General features: G+C 37.4%; 1 protein-coding gene across 4 annotated transcripts in view; it reads left to right on the top strand.

Annotated features, from left to right (window-relative positions):
* LOC146893706 (uncharacterized) overlaps positions 1-15,529 on the top strand; it is a 32,374-nt gene extending 16,845 nt beyond the window's left edge. For 3 of the 4 annotated variants that reach the window (XM_087909623.1, XM_087909625.1, XM_087909624.1), the window contains 3 exons: positions 12,291-12,417; positions 12,615-12,675; positions 13,907-15,529. In XM_087909623.1, the coding sequence (XP_087765749.1) occupies positions 12,291-12,417; positions 12,615-12,675; positions 13,907-15,296 (1,578 nt within the window). In that variant the 3' untranslated portion in view covers positions 15,297-15,529. Of the gene's footprint in view, positions 1-12,064; positions 12,113-12,290; positions 12,418-12,614; positions 12,676-13,906 lie in introns of all 4 variants that reach the window. The other variant, XM_085694187.2, reaches the window with a different exon arrangement.
* Positions 15,530-18,930: the final 3,401 nt, after the last annotated feature.

Here is an 18,930-nt window from a genome sequence, read left to right as displayed (position 1 = left end):
TTGCCCAAATAGCTAGCCTTGTCACATTGAAGGCAAATTCCATAATGAGTTTCTTCAGTGCCCATTAACCTCTCTGAAATAATTCGTGCTACCAGAAGGAGACATGTCTCACTGTCATGAAAAGGCCTAAGTTTTTAAAACATTTAAAATGACATATTCTATATGTATTTGAAAGATTTGAAAATACCTATCCATATGAAATCTCTGTACATCTAGAAAGCCTAACATGACTACAAGTCTAACTATTATAAATGACTATTAATTTGTATTTAACTATACATTGCATCTTTACGTGAACTGAACAAATATAATATCTTAAACAAGAGCAGAGATTCATTTAACAAAACTGACCTTAAATTTGTATCAATAGACCAAAATCTATACAAATGCGAAGTATTATGTCTATATCATATTCCCTTTAAATGTAAACAAACATTTATAAACAATATTTGGGAATTTTTGTAGTAGTTCTCTCCAAACTGCTTTTTGCTTTTTATTGGGCTAGCATCCATATCAGCTTAGAAGCCAAATATTGTGTGGGGAGGACCCATGTTGTATTTTTTTCTGGAAAAAAGAAAGAAGCAAAATTTATAGGTCATATATTATTCTTCTTTAGTTTCAGTTTAGCACTGTTGCATCTATGTTTGGCAGTCAGAAACCCAGTGAGGAGACTGTGAGACTTCATTGCATGAAGCTGTGAAGATGAAGACAGAGTTGTATTTTTAGATTATTGAATGTTGAGATAGCCAAGCTATGAGATATCTGCCAAGAAGAACTATGTACAGGAAGTAGAAGTAGCAAAGAAAAAAATATATATATAGTTTTCATGGATAGTAATATCTAAGCTCTTTGAAAATGAATCCCTACCTGTCTGAGGCACAGCTAAAGGATTTGTTGTTTACCCTACTGAGTTTTAGTGTTACTGTGAACCAATCTTCCCTTACTGTGTCCACATTTCTCTCTTTTTTCAAAATTTATTCTTCTTATAAACAGAGACTGTTTATTCATTTCCTGGGCACACAGTCCTGAACAGTCACACAGAAACTATATTAATTACAGCACAGTTTGGCCTATTAGCTCAGGCTTCTTATTAACTAGCTCTTTCTTCTTAACCCATGTCTATTAATCTCTGTATGACCACTAGGCTGTGGCCTACTGATATGTTTCTGGGGTGTCTTTCTGCTTTGGCAGCTTCATGGCATCTCTTAAACTCTGCCTACTCTCTCTCTATATATATATCTCTTGCAGCCTAGCTATATTCTGCCTTGCCATAGGCCAAAGCAGCTTTATTTATTAACCAATAATAACAACACTTATACAGAAGGACATCACACATCACTTTTCTAGTAATATATTCCAATTGCAGTTTCCCCTCCCTCCATTCCTTTCAGCCCTCTCCACTACTCTCTTCTCCACCAGATCCACTCAATCTTCATTTCCCTTTAGAATAGAGTTGATATCCCAGAGATATCAATAAAGCCATGCATAGCAAATTGATATGATAGGAACATATCAAAGACTGGATGAGTCAATGCAGTAGAAGGAAAAGGGTTCCAAGAGCAGGCAAAAGAATCAGAGACATCCCCCACTTCCACTGTTAGGAGTTGCACAAAAACACCAAGCTACACAATGATAACATATGCAGAGGACCTGGTGCAAATTCCTGCAGGCTCCATGATTGCTATTTTAGTCTCTGTGAGCTGCTATGAGCCCTACTTAGTTGATTCTGTAGTCTGTATTCTCCTGTGTCATTTTAGTTAGGAAAAATTTTGACTATGATGTTTTTTTTGAAAAATTTTCCTGTGCCTTGGAATGAGATTCTTCTCCATTTCCTATTATTCTTTGGATTGGTCTTTTCCTAGTGTTTCATATTTTCTGGATGTTATATTTCAGGAAATTTTAGGTTTAATATTTTCTTTGATCAATATATCTATTTCTTTGATTATGCTTTTAAAATCTGAAATTCTCTGTTCAATGTCTTGTATTCTTTTGGTGAAGCATGCCTCTGTATGTCTTATTTGATTACTTAGATTTTTATTTTTATAATTTCTTCACATTTTTTAATTGCTCCTATTTCTATTTTAAGGTCTTAAATAGATTTATTCATTTCTGTCAACTGTTTCTTCATTTACTATTTGGCTTTCTTTAAGGGATTTATTAATTTTTTCCAATACTTCATTTATCTTTTCTCTATTTTTTAAGGGATTCATTTTCTGCCTATTTAAGGACTTCTGTTATCTTTATAAAGTGTTGGAATATTCAGGGCTTGTAATAGTAGGATAGCTGGAATCTGGTAGTGACTTATTGTTCAGGCTGTTGCTGATTGTGTTTTTATGTTGATGTCCAGATATCTGGGTTTTAGGTATTTGTGGTTCTAGGTACCGATTTCTCAGTTTATATTTGTTGCATGGGTGTTTTGTTCCTTGGTTTCTATTTGCTCTCTAGTTTTCTGCTTTATGTGGTCTAGAGTTGAACAGGGGCTCTCATCCCAAGTTAGGGCTGGAAATCTTACAAATGGTGTGGCCTTTGCTCCAGCAGGAAGTGTCTGCTCATGTTTGGGCCTGAAAAAGGGGGAGAGGGTAGGGAACTTGGGGATAGTGTTGAGTGGGACTGAGAGAATAGAGAAGGTCAGTTGGAAGGTGGCCACATAGACTTCTTGCAGGTAGTGTGTGGGTCTCCACCCAAGTTGAAGGCTACAACACAGAGAAGAGGAGGAAATTGGGATTGGGGAAAGTGTTGTGGGATTATTTAAAGAATGGAGGAGGTACAAAGACAAGAAACCTATGTGAATTTCTGGTGACTGACTTAGGTTCTGGTCCAGGAGAGAGTCTTTACCTCAGTTTTTCTACCTGTTTTTTGGCTGATGCATCTGATATAGGTGTGGGCACATGTTTTTGGGGGTAGCAGCTGTAGGGTTGATGAAAGATCATGTCTGTTGGAATGTATGGAGTGGAAATTTCATGGGCTTGTAGTCTACCTATCTGTTCTTCTCACTGATGTGACATATACAGAGTCTGCCTAAGTTGGGAGCTGTAACACAGTCACATTCCTGTTTTTATGAATGGGAATATGTCCTGTGTCCCTTTAGTTGTAAATCATTAATTTTTTTTTTGATTTTACAACATGTGACATTCAAGAGATTGTCTTAAGTGTCAGAAGAGACTTTGTACATTTGCAATGTTTGGGCTGCTACAGATTATAAGGATCATTGAACTTAGAGTAAATACATTTTTATTTTCATTTGTTTTTATTCTTCTCTCATACTATGTATCCTTATTGAATTCTCCCCTCTTCTGCTACTCATTTCAGTCCCTCCCCACCATATCCCCATTGTCCCAGCTCTACTGCTCCTTTTTCCCTTCAAAAAAAGAGCAGACCTCCCAGGGATATCAACCAAATACATCATACCAAGGTGCAATAAGACTAGGCACAAACTCTTATTTCAAGGCTAGACCGGGCAATCCAATAGAAGGAAAAGGGTTCTAAGAACATACAACAAAGTCAGAGACACCATGACTCCCACAGTTATGAATTTCACAAACACCCAAGCTAAACAACCATAGCATGTATGCATAAGACCTGGCACAGAGCCATGAAGACTCTGTGATTGCTATGTCAGTTTCTTTTAGCCACTATATGCCCTACTTAGTTGATTGTGTGGGCCATGTTCTCCTGATTTCATCAGCCACTGAATGCTACAATACACCCTCCTTCTACAAGATTCCTAGAGCTCAGGCTAATGTTTGGATAGTGATCTCTACATGGGCTTCCATCAGCCCCTGGAAGAAGCCTCTTTAATAACAAGTAGGCCAGGTATCAACCTATGATTATAGCAGGAAATAGTTAAGAATCATTTTATTGATGATTTTTCTTGGTTGGCTGTATTAGGTTCTACCCCTGTTCACTGACCCATTAATGTCCTGGTTCCTGGCCAGCTAGGTAGTGTCAGTTATGGGCTTCCTCTCACAGCATGGGCTTCATGTCAGACTAGTCATTTATTGGCCACTAAGAAAGCTCTGAGTCACTAGTGCCCCAGCATATCTTGCAGGTAGTACAAGTATGGGTTGAATGTTTTACAGCTGGCTTGGTGTCCCAGTGCTACTGGGAACTTTGTGTGGTTACAGAAGATGACTAGTTCAGCCTCCATATTCTTGATTACTAGGAGTCCTCACCAGGGTCACCTTTATAGTTCCAGAAAGTTGTCACTACACTGTTTCCACATCCCCTGTTAAAATCTCCCCTATTCCAGTCATCTCTCCCTGTCTTCTCCTCATCTGTCACTTCCTTACTCACCTAATCCATCCTCTTCTCATCCTCACCTGCCTCCAGTATACCCACAAGATCTATTCTATTTCTGCTTACCAGGGAGATCCATGCATCCCCTCTAGAGCTGTTCTTGTTACTTAGCCTCTCTATGTCTATGGATTGTCCTGTGATTACCATTATTATACTTTACTTAACTGCTAATATCCACCTATAAGTGAGTAAATACCATATTTTTTCTATGTGATTATGGGTTTCCTTAGCTAGGATATTAAAGAATTTAAGGATATTAAAGAATATCAAGAATTCAACAACAAACCAAATAATCCAATTATAATAGGGAACACCTCTAAACAGAATTCTCAGTAAAAGAATCTAAAGTTGCTGAGAAATATTTGAAGATATGTTCAACATCTTTAGCCATCAAGGAAATTAATATCAAAACTACTTTTAGATTTTGTCTTACACCTGTTAGAATTGTTAAGATCCATAATACAAGTGACAGTTAATGCTGGCATGGACATGTAGCAAGGGGATCCATTGCTGTTGCAAGTGCAAACTTGTACAGCCAATGTGGAAATCAACATGCAGTCCTCGGAAAATTGTGAGTTGCTTTACCTCAAGACCCACCTATACCAGTCTTGGACATATACCCAAAAGATCCTACCACAAGGACATTTGCTCAACTGTGTTCATAGTGGCTTTGTTCATAAAAGCCATAGACTACTGTATCTGGGAGAGATTGTGTTGATTGATGATTGATGTGGGAAGGTTCCTCCACTGAGGGTGGCAAGATCCCTAAGAAAGTGGGCTTGGGCTACAAAAGGGAGCTATCTTACCATGGATGAGACAGTGACTAGGCAAGAGAGAAAACTAGGAAACAATCTTCGTCCATGGATTTTTGCCTTCAACTATTAGGTTGATTTTCTATCCTAAACTCTGAAAATGATGAAGTCAAATTACCCCACTCATTGTCTGAGCTGCTTTTGGTTAGAGGATTTAATCAGAGCAACATAAATGCAAGTTAGAACAAAAAAATGGAAAACCAAAAGTAATATTGTTGTTAGGCAGAACCTGGGAATGATGTCTCTTGAAAGAGTATAGGAGATATCTAGACTTTAGGTGGCAAAAAATAAAGAAAGTAGGACACAGAACTAAATTGACTACTCTTATAGGACCAGGAAGATGGAAATGATAAGAGGAATGCCAGAAAGTAGAGATTGAGATCATAGGATTTCAGTTGGAAATGATAGACCCTATAACAGATTAAGTTAGAGGTCATTTGTGTGATAGTTTGGCTCCAAAATCTTCCTTTTTTCTGCCTATGACCTGGAACTTTAGTGAAACACAATTAAAAATTAAGGACCTAATTCCTTAAATGAAACATTGGATCCTTTGGATGTTTATTCCTGATGATTCATTTAAGTCTACAGTAAAAAGAAAACATTTGGGGCTGAAATTAATGAAAATGAAAAGATAGTTTCAGGTGGCAGCCAATTACTAAAACAAGCAGGGATTTTTCAAGGAGTTTATTACTATTATAGAGAAGGCCCTTGCCATGGAATGGAAATCTAGCAAGGTGCTCCAAGAGTAAGACTTCATCCACATAAATCTTCAATTTATGTAAGGAGTAAGCAAAGTAATTCCTAGTCCTAGGAAGCAATCTCATACAAAACCTGCTATGCCTGTGGTTCAAGTGTGTTAGTATCTGTCAATTAAGAAGTTAAACTTTTTATGACCACTCATCATATGCTGGTCCTGGAAACAAGAAAGAATCACAATTTAAGGTAATGGGTTCTTAGTTTGTGGTTATAACTCAGCATTGTTACTGGCATCCATGTTTGGCAGAGTCAGAAACCAAGTGAAGAGATTGTGAGAATTTATTTCATGAAGCTGTGAGATGAAACCTATTTCTATTGTTGTTTTTACTCTTTTGGTGGCCTGTCACCCAGCTTTCAAAAAATGACATACGCTGAGGCTTATTATTTCTTATAAATTCCTGGTCTTGGGTTGTCTTGTTTCTAGCCAGTTTTTTTTAACTAATTGTCCTATCTATCTTTTGCCTATGGCCTTTTATCTTTCTCTATTGTGTATACAGTTTTTTACTTCTTACTCTGTGGCTTGCTGTGTAGCTGAGTAGCTTGTCCATGATTTCCTCTCCTTTTCTTGGTCATCTTTTCTTTTTTCCCCCTCCAAGATTTCTCCTCCCATTTATTCTCTCTGCCTGCCAGCCCTTCTTATTCTTTCCTACCAAGCTATTGACTATTCATTAAGCCAAACAGGTATTTTAGACCAGCCCAGTATCATAGCTTCACAGATTTAAACAAATGTAACTCATATTTGCATGATTGAAACAACTGTTTCACAACATAAACAAATATAACACATCTTACCATAATATTCCACAACAGCTAGGGTTGTATTTTGATACCACAAGATATTGAGATTCCTAAACTACAAGGCATCTTCTATGGAGAACTAACTGAATATAGGGAGTGGAAGTAACCAAAGAGAGATGTATGAGAAGATGCAGGGATCGACCCATCTAAGCCCTTTGAAACTGAAGCCCTGTGCATCTGAGACAGAGTTACAGGATTTGATGTTTGTTCTGCTATGCTTTAGTCTTGCCTTGGTTCAGTCTTCCCTCACTATGTCTCCATTTCTCTATTTCAGAGTGTGAATGGTATTCTGTACCATTGTATGTTGGAAAGATGTAACTTGTTTTCTGATTTTTACAGATGTTACTTGCTGTGGGACAATGGTCTTGTACCTTGTAAATATTTGTCACTCGTATTGGTTTAATAAAATGCTGATTGACCAGTAACCAGGCAAGAAGGATAGGTGGGGTGACCAGAATAGGAGAATTCTGGGAAGAGGAAGGGCTCAGAGGAAACAAGATAAGAATGCCATTGACAATGACACTGGGACTTGTTTCCTCTGCATATACTGGATTTTTGGGATCCAGTCTGTTTGAATACTCACCTTCCTGGACCTGGAGGGAGGGGGGAGGAACTTGAACTTCCCACAGGGCTGGAAGCCCTGACTGCTCTTAGGGATGGAGAGGGAGGAGGAGGAGGAGGGGGGAGTGGGAGGGTTTTGGGAGGAGGGGCGGAAATGGAAACTTTCATAATTTAATAAACTTAAAAAAAAAGAATGCCTCACTGATAAAAGGTACCAAGCCATGTGGCTAACACAGACAAGAATTATGTACTAATCTAAGATGTAAGAATTAGTTACTAAGAAGCCTGAGCTAATAGGCCAACCAGTTTATAACTAATGTATTCCTCTGTGTGTTCCTTTAGTTCTGAATGACTGTGGGACTGAGCGGAACAGAAACCTCTGTCAACAAATCACTGTCAAGTGATTGTCTTGAGCATCAGAAAAGACTTTGAACATTTGAACAGTGTAGGGGCTATTGCAGGCTATGATTATCATTGAAGTGACTAAATTAGTTTTCTTCTTGGATGACCATGAGCTTGTATTAGTGACCCAGGTCAGAAGGTAATTGAATGAAAAACTTCCCAGATAGAAAGATGTATTTTAACATGTGCTTCTTCTTAGTAACTTTCAGTTGATTGTGTGTGAAACCGTTAGTAGGAGGAGCGTTTCTGGATGAAATTTCTCATACAGGATGTGATATGATATAGTAAGGAGGGATGCTTGTTCCCAACTGCTCAGCCCCAAAATAATCACACAGAAACTGTATTCATTAAATTACTGCTTGTCCCATTAGTTTTAGCTTCTTATTGGCTAACTCTTACATTTTAATTTAACCCATTTGTATTAATTTATGTATTGCTGCATGGCTGTGGCTCACCGGGTAAAGTTCACAGCATCTCTCTCTTGTGGGGCTACATAACTTCTCTCTGATTCCACCTTCTTCCTCCCTCTGCTATAGGCCCAAAGCAGTTTGTTTATTAAACAATGGTAATCACAGCATACAGAGGGGAATCCCACATCACCTTCCGTTTTCTATTTAAATGAAAAGGAAGGTTTTAATTTTAACATAGTAAAAATATAAATAACAAAACAGGTATCATGCAAGAATTACAGATACAATATTTATGTCTACTTTATCTTTTATCAAAACTAAAGAAAACTATAACTATAAATTTTTCAACTTCATCAAAGACCCCAGAAGGAAATAATATTACCTAAGTAAAAAGGAAATATATTGTAGGCAACTTCCAAAACTCTAGAGATGACAGAGACATCTTGTTGCCCAGACTGTCACCCAAAGTTCTTCTGTGTTGTTGGGCATTCAATCCTCAGCCCTCAGGACCATAGTATCCAGCAGACTTTCCATGAAGCAGGACATTTGAAGACCTGTTCTGCCTTGCAATGGAAAAGTCCATCAGTTTCTGTCTTCTGTGTCCTGCAGAATGTCTGTCAGACTCCTTCATGAATCAGGAACCCCGAATAATCATCTCACCTTTAGGCAAGTTCAGCAGTCATTTCTCTGTGGGTCCTGCATGTCCAGTTAATCAAGCAGTCCAGGCAAGAGCAGTTTCTTGCCCAAATGGCTAACAAACTCCATAATGAGCTTGTTTGATGCCCATCATCCTCTAGAAGTAGATTGGTGCCACCAGGAGCAGATGTGTTTCATTGTCATGAAAAGTCTTATGGTCTTAAAACATTTTAAATGCTATATTCTGAAAGTTTCTGAAAGATTTGAAGAATCCATATCTATCTGAAATACATCTCTGTACATCTAGAAAATCTAACATGACTACAAACTTGACCATTACTATTATAGATGACTCTCTATTTACCTATATTTTTAATTATACATTACATTTTTAAATGAGCTACACAAATACAATACCTTAATCAAGAGCAAATACATATAATAAAATTGACCTTAAATTTGTATCAATAAACCAAGATCCATACCAATGCAAATCTTTATAGCATATTCCCCTTTAAATTTAAACAAACATTTATGAACAGTATTTGGGAATATCGGCAAGTTCTCTCCAAACTGCTTCCTGCTTTTTATTTGGTGAAGTAATTTTGTGTTGGCATTCACAGCGACCTTTTGGGTGATCTGGATTCATCAAACCACATTAGTCTGCAAGGATTCCACATGTTCTCATCCTCTGTGGAAACAATTGAAGAACCTCTTTTCCAAAGCAACAAACCCTTAGACCCAAATTCTGAAGACATGTTATCTTTAAAGTATATGTGTTGGTTACTTAGCTTCTTTACAGTCAAAAATTTCAAAAAACACAATAATATACACAATCCAGACACTCTGTATAGTCTATCTTTACGTGGCTTATTTGTTTTTATTCTATTACGTTTTACTATTTATTTTATTATCTTTACTTCTTTAATTTATGACTGTCTATACTCTGTCTCTTTAAAGACTTCATTTCATTTTTATATACCATTTACTTCTTTTTATAACTCTACATTATTTTTCTTCTCTCTCTCAAGCCTATGTTCATTTTTAAAACACACTGTGTCTCATTTAGAGGTCTTTTATGTATGAATCTTTCCTATTGTATATCTGTAATTCTGTACAGTTCTGGAGTGGTTCTTAAAATGCTAATCACTTCTTATGAACTTAAGCTGTGCTATTAGTAGAGTGAATATGGCCTGCCTGCTTGATTCACCCTGTCCAACATGTCAGAGGCATGTTTGTTGCCTCCAAGAGCCATGCACATTGCCCAATTTTCAGGCACATAGGGGTCTAAGTTGCCATTAGCAATCTGCTCACAGACCCCATAGCCATTCATCCATATAGAGTCAGAGTTCATGCTGGCAGCATGGCCCAGAAAGCTGGCATTTCAAAATGGTGCAACTTTTTTTTCTGCTACCTCTAAATCAGGCAAGCCTTTCTTAAAGGAGCTGCAGCATGTCAACAGTAAGCAAAGCCCATTTGGGGAAATAAGTATGGTTAAACTTCATATTCAAGTGTCTAGAATTTCTTTCCAAGCTCTCTAAGATTTTAATTGGATTTTACATGGGCACCTGTCTGTTGTTGGAAGCCACTTGTTAGTTCCTAGCTGCTCAGCCCCAAAATGATCACACAGAAGCTGTATTAATTAAATCACTGCTTAGCCCATTAGCTCTAGCTTCTTATTGGCTAACTCTTACATATTAATTTAACCAATTTTTATTAATCTGTGTATTGCTATGTAAAGTTGTAAATCTGTGTATTACCAGGTAAAGTTATCAGTGTCTGTCTCCAACTGGGCTGCATGACTTCTCTGACTCCACCTTCTTCCTCGCAGCATTCAGTTTAGTTTTCCCACCTACCTGAGTTCCGGCCTATAGCTCTGTCATAGGTCCAAATCAGTTTTTTTATTAACCAATGATAATTACAGCATACAGAAGGGAATCCCACAATATGAGTCTAGCCTCAACCCATTTCCTGCTCTTTGTGCCTACTGTGTTGTGGTTGAAACTAATCAGTCAGCTTTCTTCTTTAGATGTCATAACTTCCCCACCATCATAAACTCTATCACTAAATCACATATCATTCAGTAGAATTAACTGCTATATGGTGCTAAGGTGGTTTGGTAGCCTATCGTTTATATTTCTGTTTGTTTGTTGTTTGTTTTATAGCACAAGTTTTGTCTGTGTAGCCCTAGCTGCCCTAAAAGTAGCTCTATAAACCAGGCTGGCTTCAAACTCAGAGAACCTCTGACTCTGACTCCCAAGTGCTGGGATTAAAGGTGTCCAGCATTCCTGGCTTTTTTATTTTTATATTGTTGTATTAAAGATTTTGTTTCTATCAATCATATGCTATTGTACTGAGCTTCACCTGTATCTCGAATTTTAAAATTTGACAGAGGGTATCATTATGTTTCCCAAGATGGCATGTATTCATGACCTTAATACTGCCTGTGCCTTCTGAGTTATTGGATTGCAGGTGCATAACCTTCTTTCTGTCTGTTTTGCTTTGAATTTTTATTTTTTTAATTTTTAAAAAAGATTTATTTATTTACTAAGCATACAATGTACTACTGGTTTGGAAGGCACCAGATCTCATTACAGATGGTTGTGAGCCACCATATTGTTGCTGGGAATTGAACTCAGGACCTCTGGAAGAGCAGCCAGTGCGCTTACCCTCTGAGCCATCTCTCCAGCCCTCAAATTCTTATTTTAAAAAGAGTATTATACCTGTATGTAAGAATATGCACCATGTGAGTACCTGGTTCTTATATTGATCAAAAATGGTACTAGGAACTTGTATACCTTGAACTTGGAATAATGGATACTTATGATCCCTGTGTAAGTCCTTGAGGCCACCTATATGCAAGACTAGGAAGACTCTTTACTGTTGAACCATCTTTCCTGCTCTGTCTTGATTATTTGTAATCAGTATATTAATTGATATTGTTTTCATTTGTACATTTGTAATTTTTTAATCACAGTAAAATCTTATTTATGTTGCAGTTTAAATTGGGGCACTTCAGGTTTCTGTTGGATGAATAAAGAGTTGAAGTGAATGCATAGCTTTTTGTAGAAACTTCAGCAAAGACCTATGAGTTATTTCTAACTTTTATATTTGTTTGATTCATTTTTATCATGTGAAACAGGTATTTAACATGTATTTCTGGCTGCCCTAGAAGTGTATGCAAGGACTAGGCTGGTATTCAACTCAGAAGCAGATAGATATACATGCCTCCGCCTTCTGAGTGCAAAGATTAGAGGCATGATTCAATTCATCCAGCTTTTTCATCTTATTTTTCTTTTTTTTTTTAGTTAGGAATTAATCATTCATACAATTTCTCTTATCTGTACTCTGTACTGTTGACCTGTTTACTTATTTTTCATTGTTGGTTAATAGGCATTTCTCTTGAAAGCTGATATCCCAATGGGTTCAGAAATGACAGAGGTGAGCCTCCTATTCAGTTTGCTTTTAAAGTGACTTGGTGATTAAATTATGATGGCTATGTCATGGAATAAGTATGGGGAGCACCTGAATTATATATGACTATACAGTCAAAGAAGTAAACATTTACAGTGTTGTCAAAATCATACTTTCTGTTGTATACATATATGGGATATTTTAGAATGCAGTGACCTATGATGACGTGCTCATTGACTTCACTTGGGAAGAATGGACTTTGCTGGATCCTTCCCAGAAGAGTCTCTACAAAGATGTGATGGTAGAAACCTACAGAAACCTCACTACTATAGGTAAGACTGTATTATCTTTCATGTTTCAAATAAGGGACAATTGTTCATTGGTTAATGCTGTTCTTTTGTAATATGATTGAGAAAGAAAAATGGAGTAAATAAATCAGGCATACTTGTAAGGTTTGCTTCAAATGGTAAGTAATTATTTTTTACAATTTTTAATATATAACATACACTTTTCTGGCACTATATTTTAGGATACAGTTGGGAATACCATAATATTGAAGAACATTGTCAAAGTTCTAGAAGACATGAAAGGTAATTTTTATGTATAAGATGATACAAATGTACCTCTGAAGAATTTATAATGTATCCTATATGTTTGAAACCAAAGCAAGAGTGTAAATAATAAAGTGCATTGATGATTATTAAATTCTCACAAAATCATATTTTTATACCTTAATTTCAGATAGGTGAACTGTATTTGCAAGTCATTCTTTTAAGAAAGAAGTCAGGGAAACAATGTCTTAACCTATATTGCCATTTGAATCATAATACAATGAGAACTATAGTGTACAATTTTCAATGCATTTATGTAATAGTTTTCATATTATAAAGATATACATGTTGAAAAGGTGATAAGTATATCTCTACATCTCTCTATTACACTAATAGTCCATAGAAAAGGTAGTTTAACCGATATACTTGTGGCTGTGTTAAGTTTAGCGAGGGGGCAATTAGAGTCACAAATCAAGGGTTAGCTGTTGTGGAAAGGCCTTAATCCAGATACCACAAGTTCATGAGTACAAAAAGTCAAACTGTGTGGACTCTTGTGGAAACCTTATATTTGTTATTCTTTCTTTACTAGGTATATTATATGTTACTCTGGATACAAGCCACACGAGCATAGGGATGTGAAAAGACATAACCTACCTCTCTCTCAGAACAAATAGAAGATATTTAGCAATATCCATATTGAGTATACTTGTTGAACTTGATGTACAAGTATACAAGTAATTGGTTTCCTAGTGTCATTGCTAATATATCAACAAGCTCATATTTCAGAAAAGCACCATGAGTACTAGGACTGTATAAATATTTCTGTTTGTCAAAGTTCACTTAGCAAATGTAGTATCACTCACAATATAGGAAACTTTATGAATGCAATAAGAGTGGTAAAGCTGTGAGTTTTTTTTAGTTCTCTTCAAATACATGAAAATTCTCATACAGAAAAAAAGATTCTGTAATTGTAAACCCTGTAATAAATGCTGTTATCAGTTATTTTCAAAGATGAAAAGCAAGCTCTAATGAAGTGAAAAAACAAGATTGTAGACATGGTGATTAAACCTTAACATGTAATTCCTCTTTAAAATAGGACTAAATTGTAAAATTAATTTATACAGATAAAATATTCAACAATGTATTAAATGTAGTTATGCTTTCACATGTACCATTATCATTGTAGGCATGAAAAAAGTCAAACTAGAGAGAAAACTTCTGTATATACTCAATGTGTTAAAGCCTTTGCATGTGACTGTCATCTTCACAGGCATGAAAAGACACATACTAGATTGAAACCCTATGAAGGAAATGAGTGTGGTAAAGCCTTTTCACATCACAGTCATCTTCAAATGCATAAAAGAACATATACTGAAGAAAAGCCCTATGAATGTAATCAATGTTGTGAAACCTTTGCACGTCACCGTACTCTTCAAATGCATAAAAGAACACATACTGGAGAGAAACCCTATGAATGTAGTCAGTGTGGTAAAGCTTTCATACAGCACAGTCATCTAAGAAGTCATGAAAGAACCCATACTGGAGAGAAACCGTATAAATGTAATCAGTGTGGTAAAGCCTTCACACACCACAGTCATCTAAGAAGTCATGAAAGAACCCATACTGGAGAGAAACCCTATGAATGTAATCACTGTGGTAAAGCCTTTGCACAGCACATTCATCTCCGAAGTCATAAAAGAACCCATACTGGAGAGAAACCCTATGAATGTAATCACTGTGGTAAAGCCTTCACACAACACAGTCATCTAAGAAGTCATGAAAGAACCCATACTGGAGAGAAACCCTATGAATGTAATCAGTGTGGTAAAACCTTCGCACAGCACAGTTATCTTCAAAGTCATGAAAGGACCCATACTGGAGAGAAACCCTATGAATGTAATCAGTGTGGTAAAGCCTTTGCTAGGCACAGTTATCTTCAAGGTCATGAAAGAATCCATACTGGAGAGAAACCCTATGAATGTAATTACTGTGGTAAAGCCTTTGCTAGGCACAGTCATCTTCAAGGTCACGAAAGAACCCATACTGGAGAGAAACCCCATGAATGTAATCAGTGTGGTAAAGCCTTTGCATGTCGCAGTAGTTTCCGCAAACATAAAAGAACCCATACTGGAGAGAAACCCTATGAATGTAATCAATGTGGTAAAGCCTTTGCACAGCACATTCATCTACGAAGTCATGAAAGAACCCATACTGGAGAGAAACCCTATGAATGTAATCAGTGTGGTAAAGCCTTTGTGTGTCAGAGTAATCTCCAAATTCATGAAAGAACCCATACTGGAGAGAAACCTTATGAATGTAGTCAGTGTGGTAAGGCCTTCGTGTCTCAGAGTTATCTCCGAATGCATGAAAAAACCCATACTGGAGAGAAACCCTATGAATGTAGTCAGTGTGGTAAAGTCTTTGTTTCTCAGTGTTATCTCCGAAAACATAAAAAAACCCATACTGGAGAGAAACCCTATGAATGTAGTCAGTGTGGTAAAGCCTTTGTGTCTCAGAGTTATCTCCGAATGCACGAAAGAATGCATACTGGAGAGAAACCCTATGAATGTAATCAGTGTGGTAAAGCCTTCACTCGGCACAGTCATCTTCAAAGTCATGAAAGAACCCATACTAAAGAGGGAGGAACATTATGTATGTAATCAGTGTGGTAAGGCTTTGTTTATCATAGTTATCTTTAAAGACATGAACTAACCCATGCTGTAGAGAAACCCTATGAATGTAATGAGTATGGTAAAGCCTTTGCACTTAACCGTACTCTTCAAATGCATAAAAGATCACACACAGGAGATAAACTCTATGAAGGTAATCAGTGTGGCAAAGCATTTTCATGTATGAATAACCTAAATCATGAGAAAAAATCATGCTGCAGAGAAACCCTATAAGTGTATTCATTCTGATAAAGTTTTATACTTTATATAGGAGTAAAACTTTTTTTCATTTTTTAAGACAGAGTTTCTCTGTGACTTTGGAGCCTGTCCTGGAACGAGCTTTTGTTGACTAGGCTGGTCTTAAACTTACAGAGTTCCGCCTGCCTCTGCCTCCCAAGTACTGGGAATAAAGGCATGCACCATCACCGCCTGGCGTGAGGAGTAAAACTTTTTGTGTGCATCATTCTATTAAAATCTTTGTATATTACAATAGACATTGACTACCTGAAAAACATACTAAGGACTTCTTATTATAAATTATTTGGTAAGATCTTTAGCCATAAGATTTATAATCAGTTACACAATGATTTGGAATTCCCCTCTGTATGCTGTGAATATATTTTGTTACCATTTTTTAATAAAGAAGCCGCTTTGAGTCTATGCAGGCCAGAATAGAGCAAGGCAGGAATTCCAAGCAGAAATGGAGGAGAAAAGAAAGTGGGGTCAGACTCCATGTATTTGCTGAAGAAGACACATGTCTTGGAACCTTACTGGTAAATCACAAGTCTTGTGGTAAAATACAAAATAAGAGAAATAGGTCAATTCAAGATGTTTGAGTTAGTTAATAAAGAATCCTAAGCTAATAGGCCGAGTAGTATTTTGATTAATATAGTTTGTGTGTGATTATTTTGGGTTTAGGCAGCCAGGAATGAACAAGAATCCTCCACCTACAACACAAGACTCTATTCTATAGAAATAAATTTGACAGTATTAACAATCTTTTCAAGCATAGTGATGTCCTTTTTATACTGTTTGTACTCACAAACTCATGTTCTTCAAGAGGAAATACCAAATATTTAACTATGGGGACAGGGAGAACTACGAAACTTCAAGATATGTTTATATCCCAATATACACAAGCACACAAATAATATATATAATATATGGATATTTATAATGAGTTTGTCTCCAGTGTGGTAAATAGGCATTTGTTGGAACCCATAAGCTCACATGTCAGATGGACCCCAGGTTTAGTTTTTACTTCCTGTGAAGGAGATAAAAGGAACTTGCAGGCATGAAGTCTCACTTATCTGAATGGAATCATATCATGCTTCCCTGATGCCTACAAAATCTCTAGTTATGAGTTTTGAATGGTGATGACCAAATGACATCCAGGTTGTAGGGAGATCCTGAGACTTGGACTGAAGTCACTGTAAGGCTAAGTTAATCAGATACTTACATGGAGCTGTGGTTGAAAGAATTGTTAGGGACACAGCTTTGCAAAAGTCCAAGGATCAAATGCCAAAGAGCAGTGCATAGGGTGCACTTAAGTAAGTTGGCACCATCTGTACTCTGTATCCACTCTACTATAGTGGTTCAACCTCCTCCAGGTCTTCCACTATTTACTATTTGGCAACTCAGGTAACTGTCAGTGACATTATCCTGCAACTGGCATTTTGCAGTCTCCGTGGGAGCATAAAACTCTTTAGTCTCCACCCCATCAATCCCCAATACTTGTCTGCCTGACAGGACTAAGGCTATTCAAAGATACATTTAAATCTCTCCCTTTGGCTAACAGCTAGTGAAATAATAGACACTATAAAATTTAAGTTTACCTAGGTGCCACGGACCGGCTCAGGGGAGCCACTCAGACCGTGGGAAAATCAGGGCGAAGACTCAGGAGAGTTCAGGAAATCGGCGAGGATTGACAGACAGACACCCTCAATGTGATTGAAGATGCTGCTGAAATTTTACTTTTTTCAGTATAAGATTTATGTTCTTTTACAATCAAAAAAACTCGGCAAAGGCATACATCATCAAATCATAGAATAGAAAAGAACAGCATAAAACAGTTTACAAAAAGAATCTTTGAAGATGCTTTGGCATGGGTACAAGGACTTTTGCTCTCTCATATTTTGACTCTTTTTCTTGCCTTTAGAGAGGCCATTGCCCTTGAGCTAGGCTATCTTTATCAGCTTGTACCAGGTGGCTGGCTGGTTTGAGCTAAGTGACCTTGTGCTCAGACTATCCTGGGTGGGAAAGAAGGCTACTATCTTCCTGGGAAAACTTTCTGCTAGGAAATTTCAAAAACATGGTCTCGAACTTGTCTGAAACTCATCTCATACCATTAATCTCAACTCTCTTCCCTCCCTGATTCTCAGGGTCAGATGTTGTAATCAGCCTAGGCTTATTCTGGACATAAGGAAGGCTGCATAGGCCTCCTGTTAAACTGCACATATTTCCTAGGCAAATGTCTAATACTGTGTTCCTGTAGAAGGCTTCTAAGGTTTTTCCTAGTAAGATTAACTCCTTTTGCTCCACATCATTAAGGAATTATCCTAATGATGACCCTGCCAATTACCAGAACTGGCTACTTCTTTTAAGGCTTTAATGAATGGTGGGGCAGAGCTCAAAATGTCCTCAGCAGTTTTGTTTGTATCCACTACTGCCTGGAATAGTCTGATCTGTTAGCAATATGCAAGAATCACAGAAAGACAAGAAAAAGGCAGTCATATCGGCGCCAAGGACAGTGAAGTCGAGTCAGTGCAGGTAGCAACTTCAGGTGACATCATGACCACAGCTGATTGCCTGGAACACAACTCCGTGAAGTGCAGATTCCAATTCTACGGCAACAGTCTGTCCAGTCAGCATTTCTGCTACACTGGCGTGACAGCCGTGGATGTAGCACCTAGGAATTTCACTGTGGAAAAAGACTGACTCCTCCTGGTGAGACCATGTCTACTGAAGAAACATTTACTCCTTACCTGTCTACCTTACAGCAGAGACAGGAGCTGAGGTTTGGAGAGGGTTTTAGAGATGGGAATGCCAGATATGTATATGATTATATATTGTTAAAAAGGGTTTTCTTCATGTGTCTATTATCTTAGAAAAGAATAAAATTTAATTTAAATGTATAAATTTTGCCAGTGAGTATACCAACGGCATACCAGGAACCAGTAGTAACCTGAAGATGCTGTCTGATCCCCTGTGACTGGAGGTACAGGCAGTTGTGAGCTGTCTTTTGGACAGTGGGAATCAAAAGTCAGGCCCTGTGGGTGAGGGGCCAGTGTTTTAAGTGCTGAGCCTTCTATTCAGCCCAATGAACATGTCATTAATAGCTGTAAGGTGTGATTGGCTGATTTGAGTTCATCTTTACCTCAGCCTTGATGACCCAAAGATTGATAACATCAGAAACTAACTTAGACTTAATGCTTAAAGAATTTTCCAAGCCAAAATCTCCACAAAATGAGGGAAAAGTACAATGAATGATCAGGAGAGAACTGACAATAAAAGTCTTAAAAAGATGGTTGACTATTTAACCAGAGTCACAAGAGTGAGTTGATCTCCAATAAGGTAAATAACCATCAGTTGGAACCCACAATCTCACATGTCAGGTGTACCCCTG

The sequence above is a fragment of the Myodes glareolus genome, chromosome 9, assembly GCF_982192425.1.
Source record: "Myodes glareolus chromosome 9, mMyoGla1.1, whole genome shotgun sequence".
Lineage (NCBI taxonomy): Eukaryota > Metazoa > Chordata > Mammalia > Rodentia > Cricetidae > Myodes > Myodes glareolus.
The sequence above is the reverse complement of the archived record's forward strand: the minus strand, read 5'-3'. Positions and strand labels throughout refer to the sequence as shown.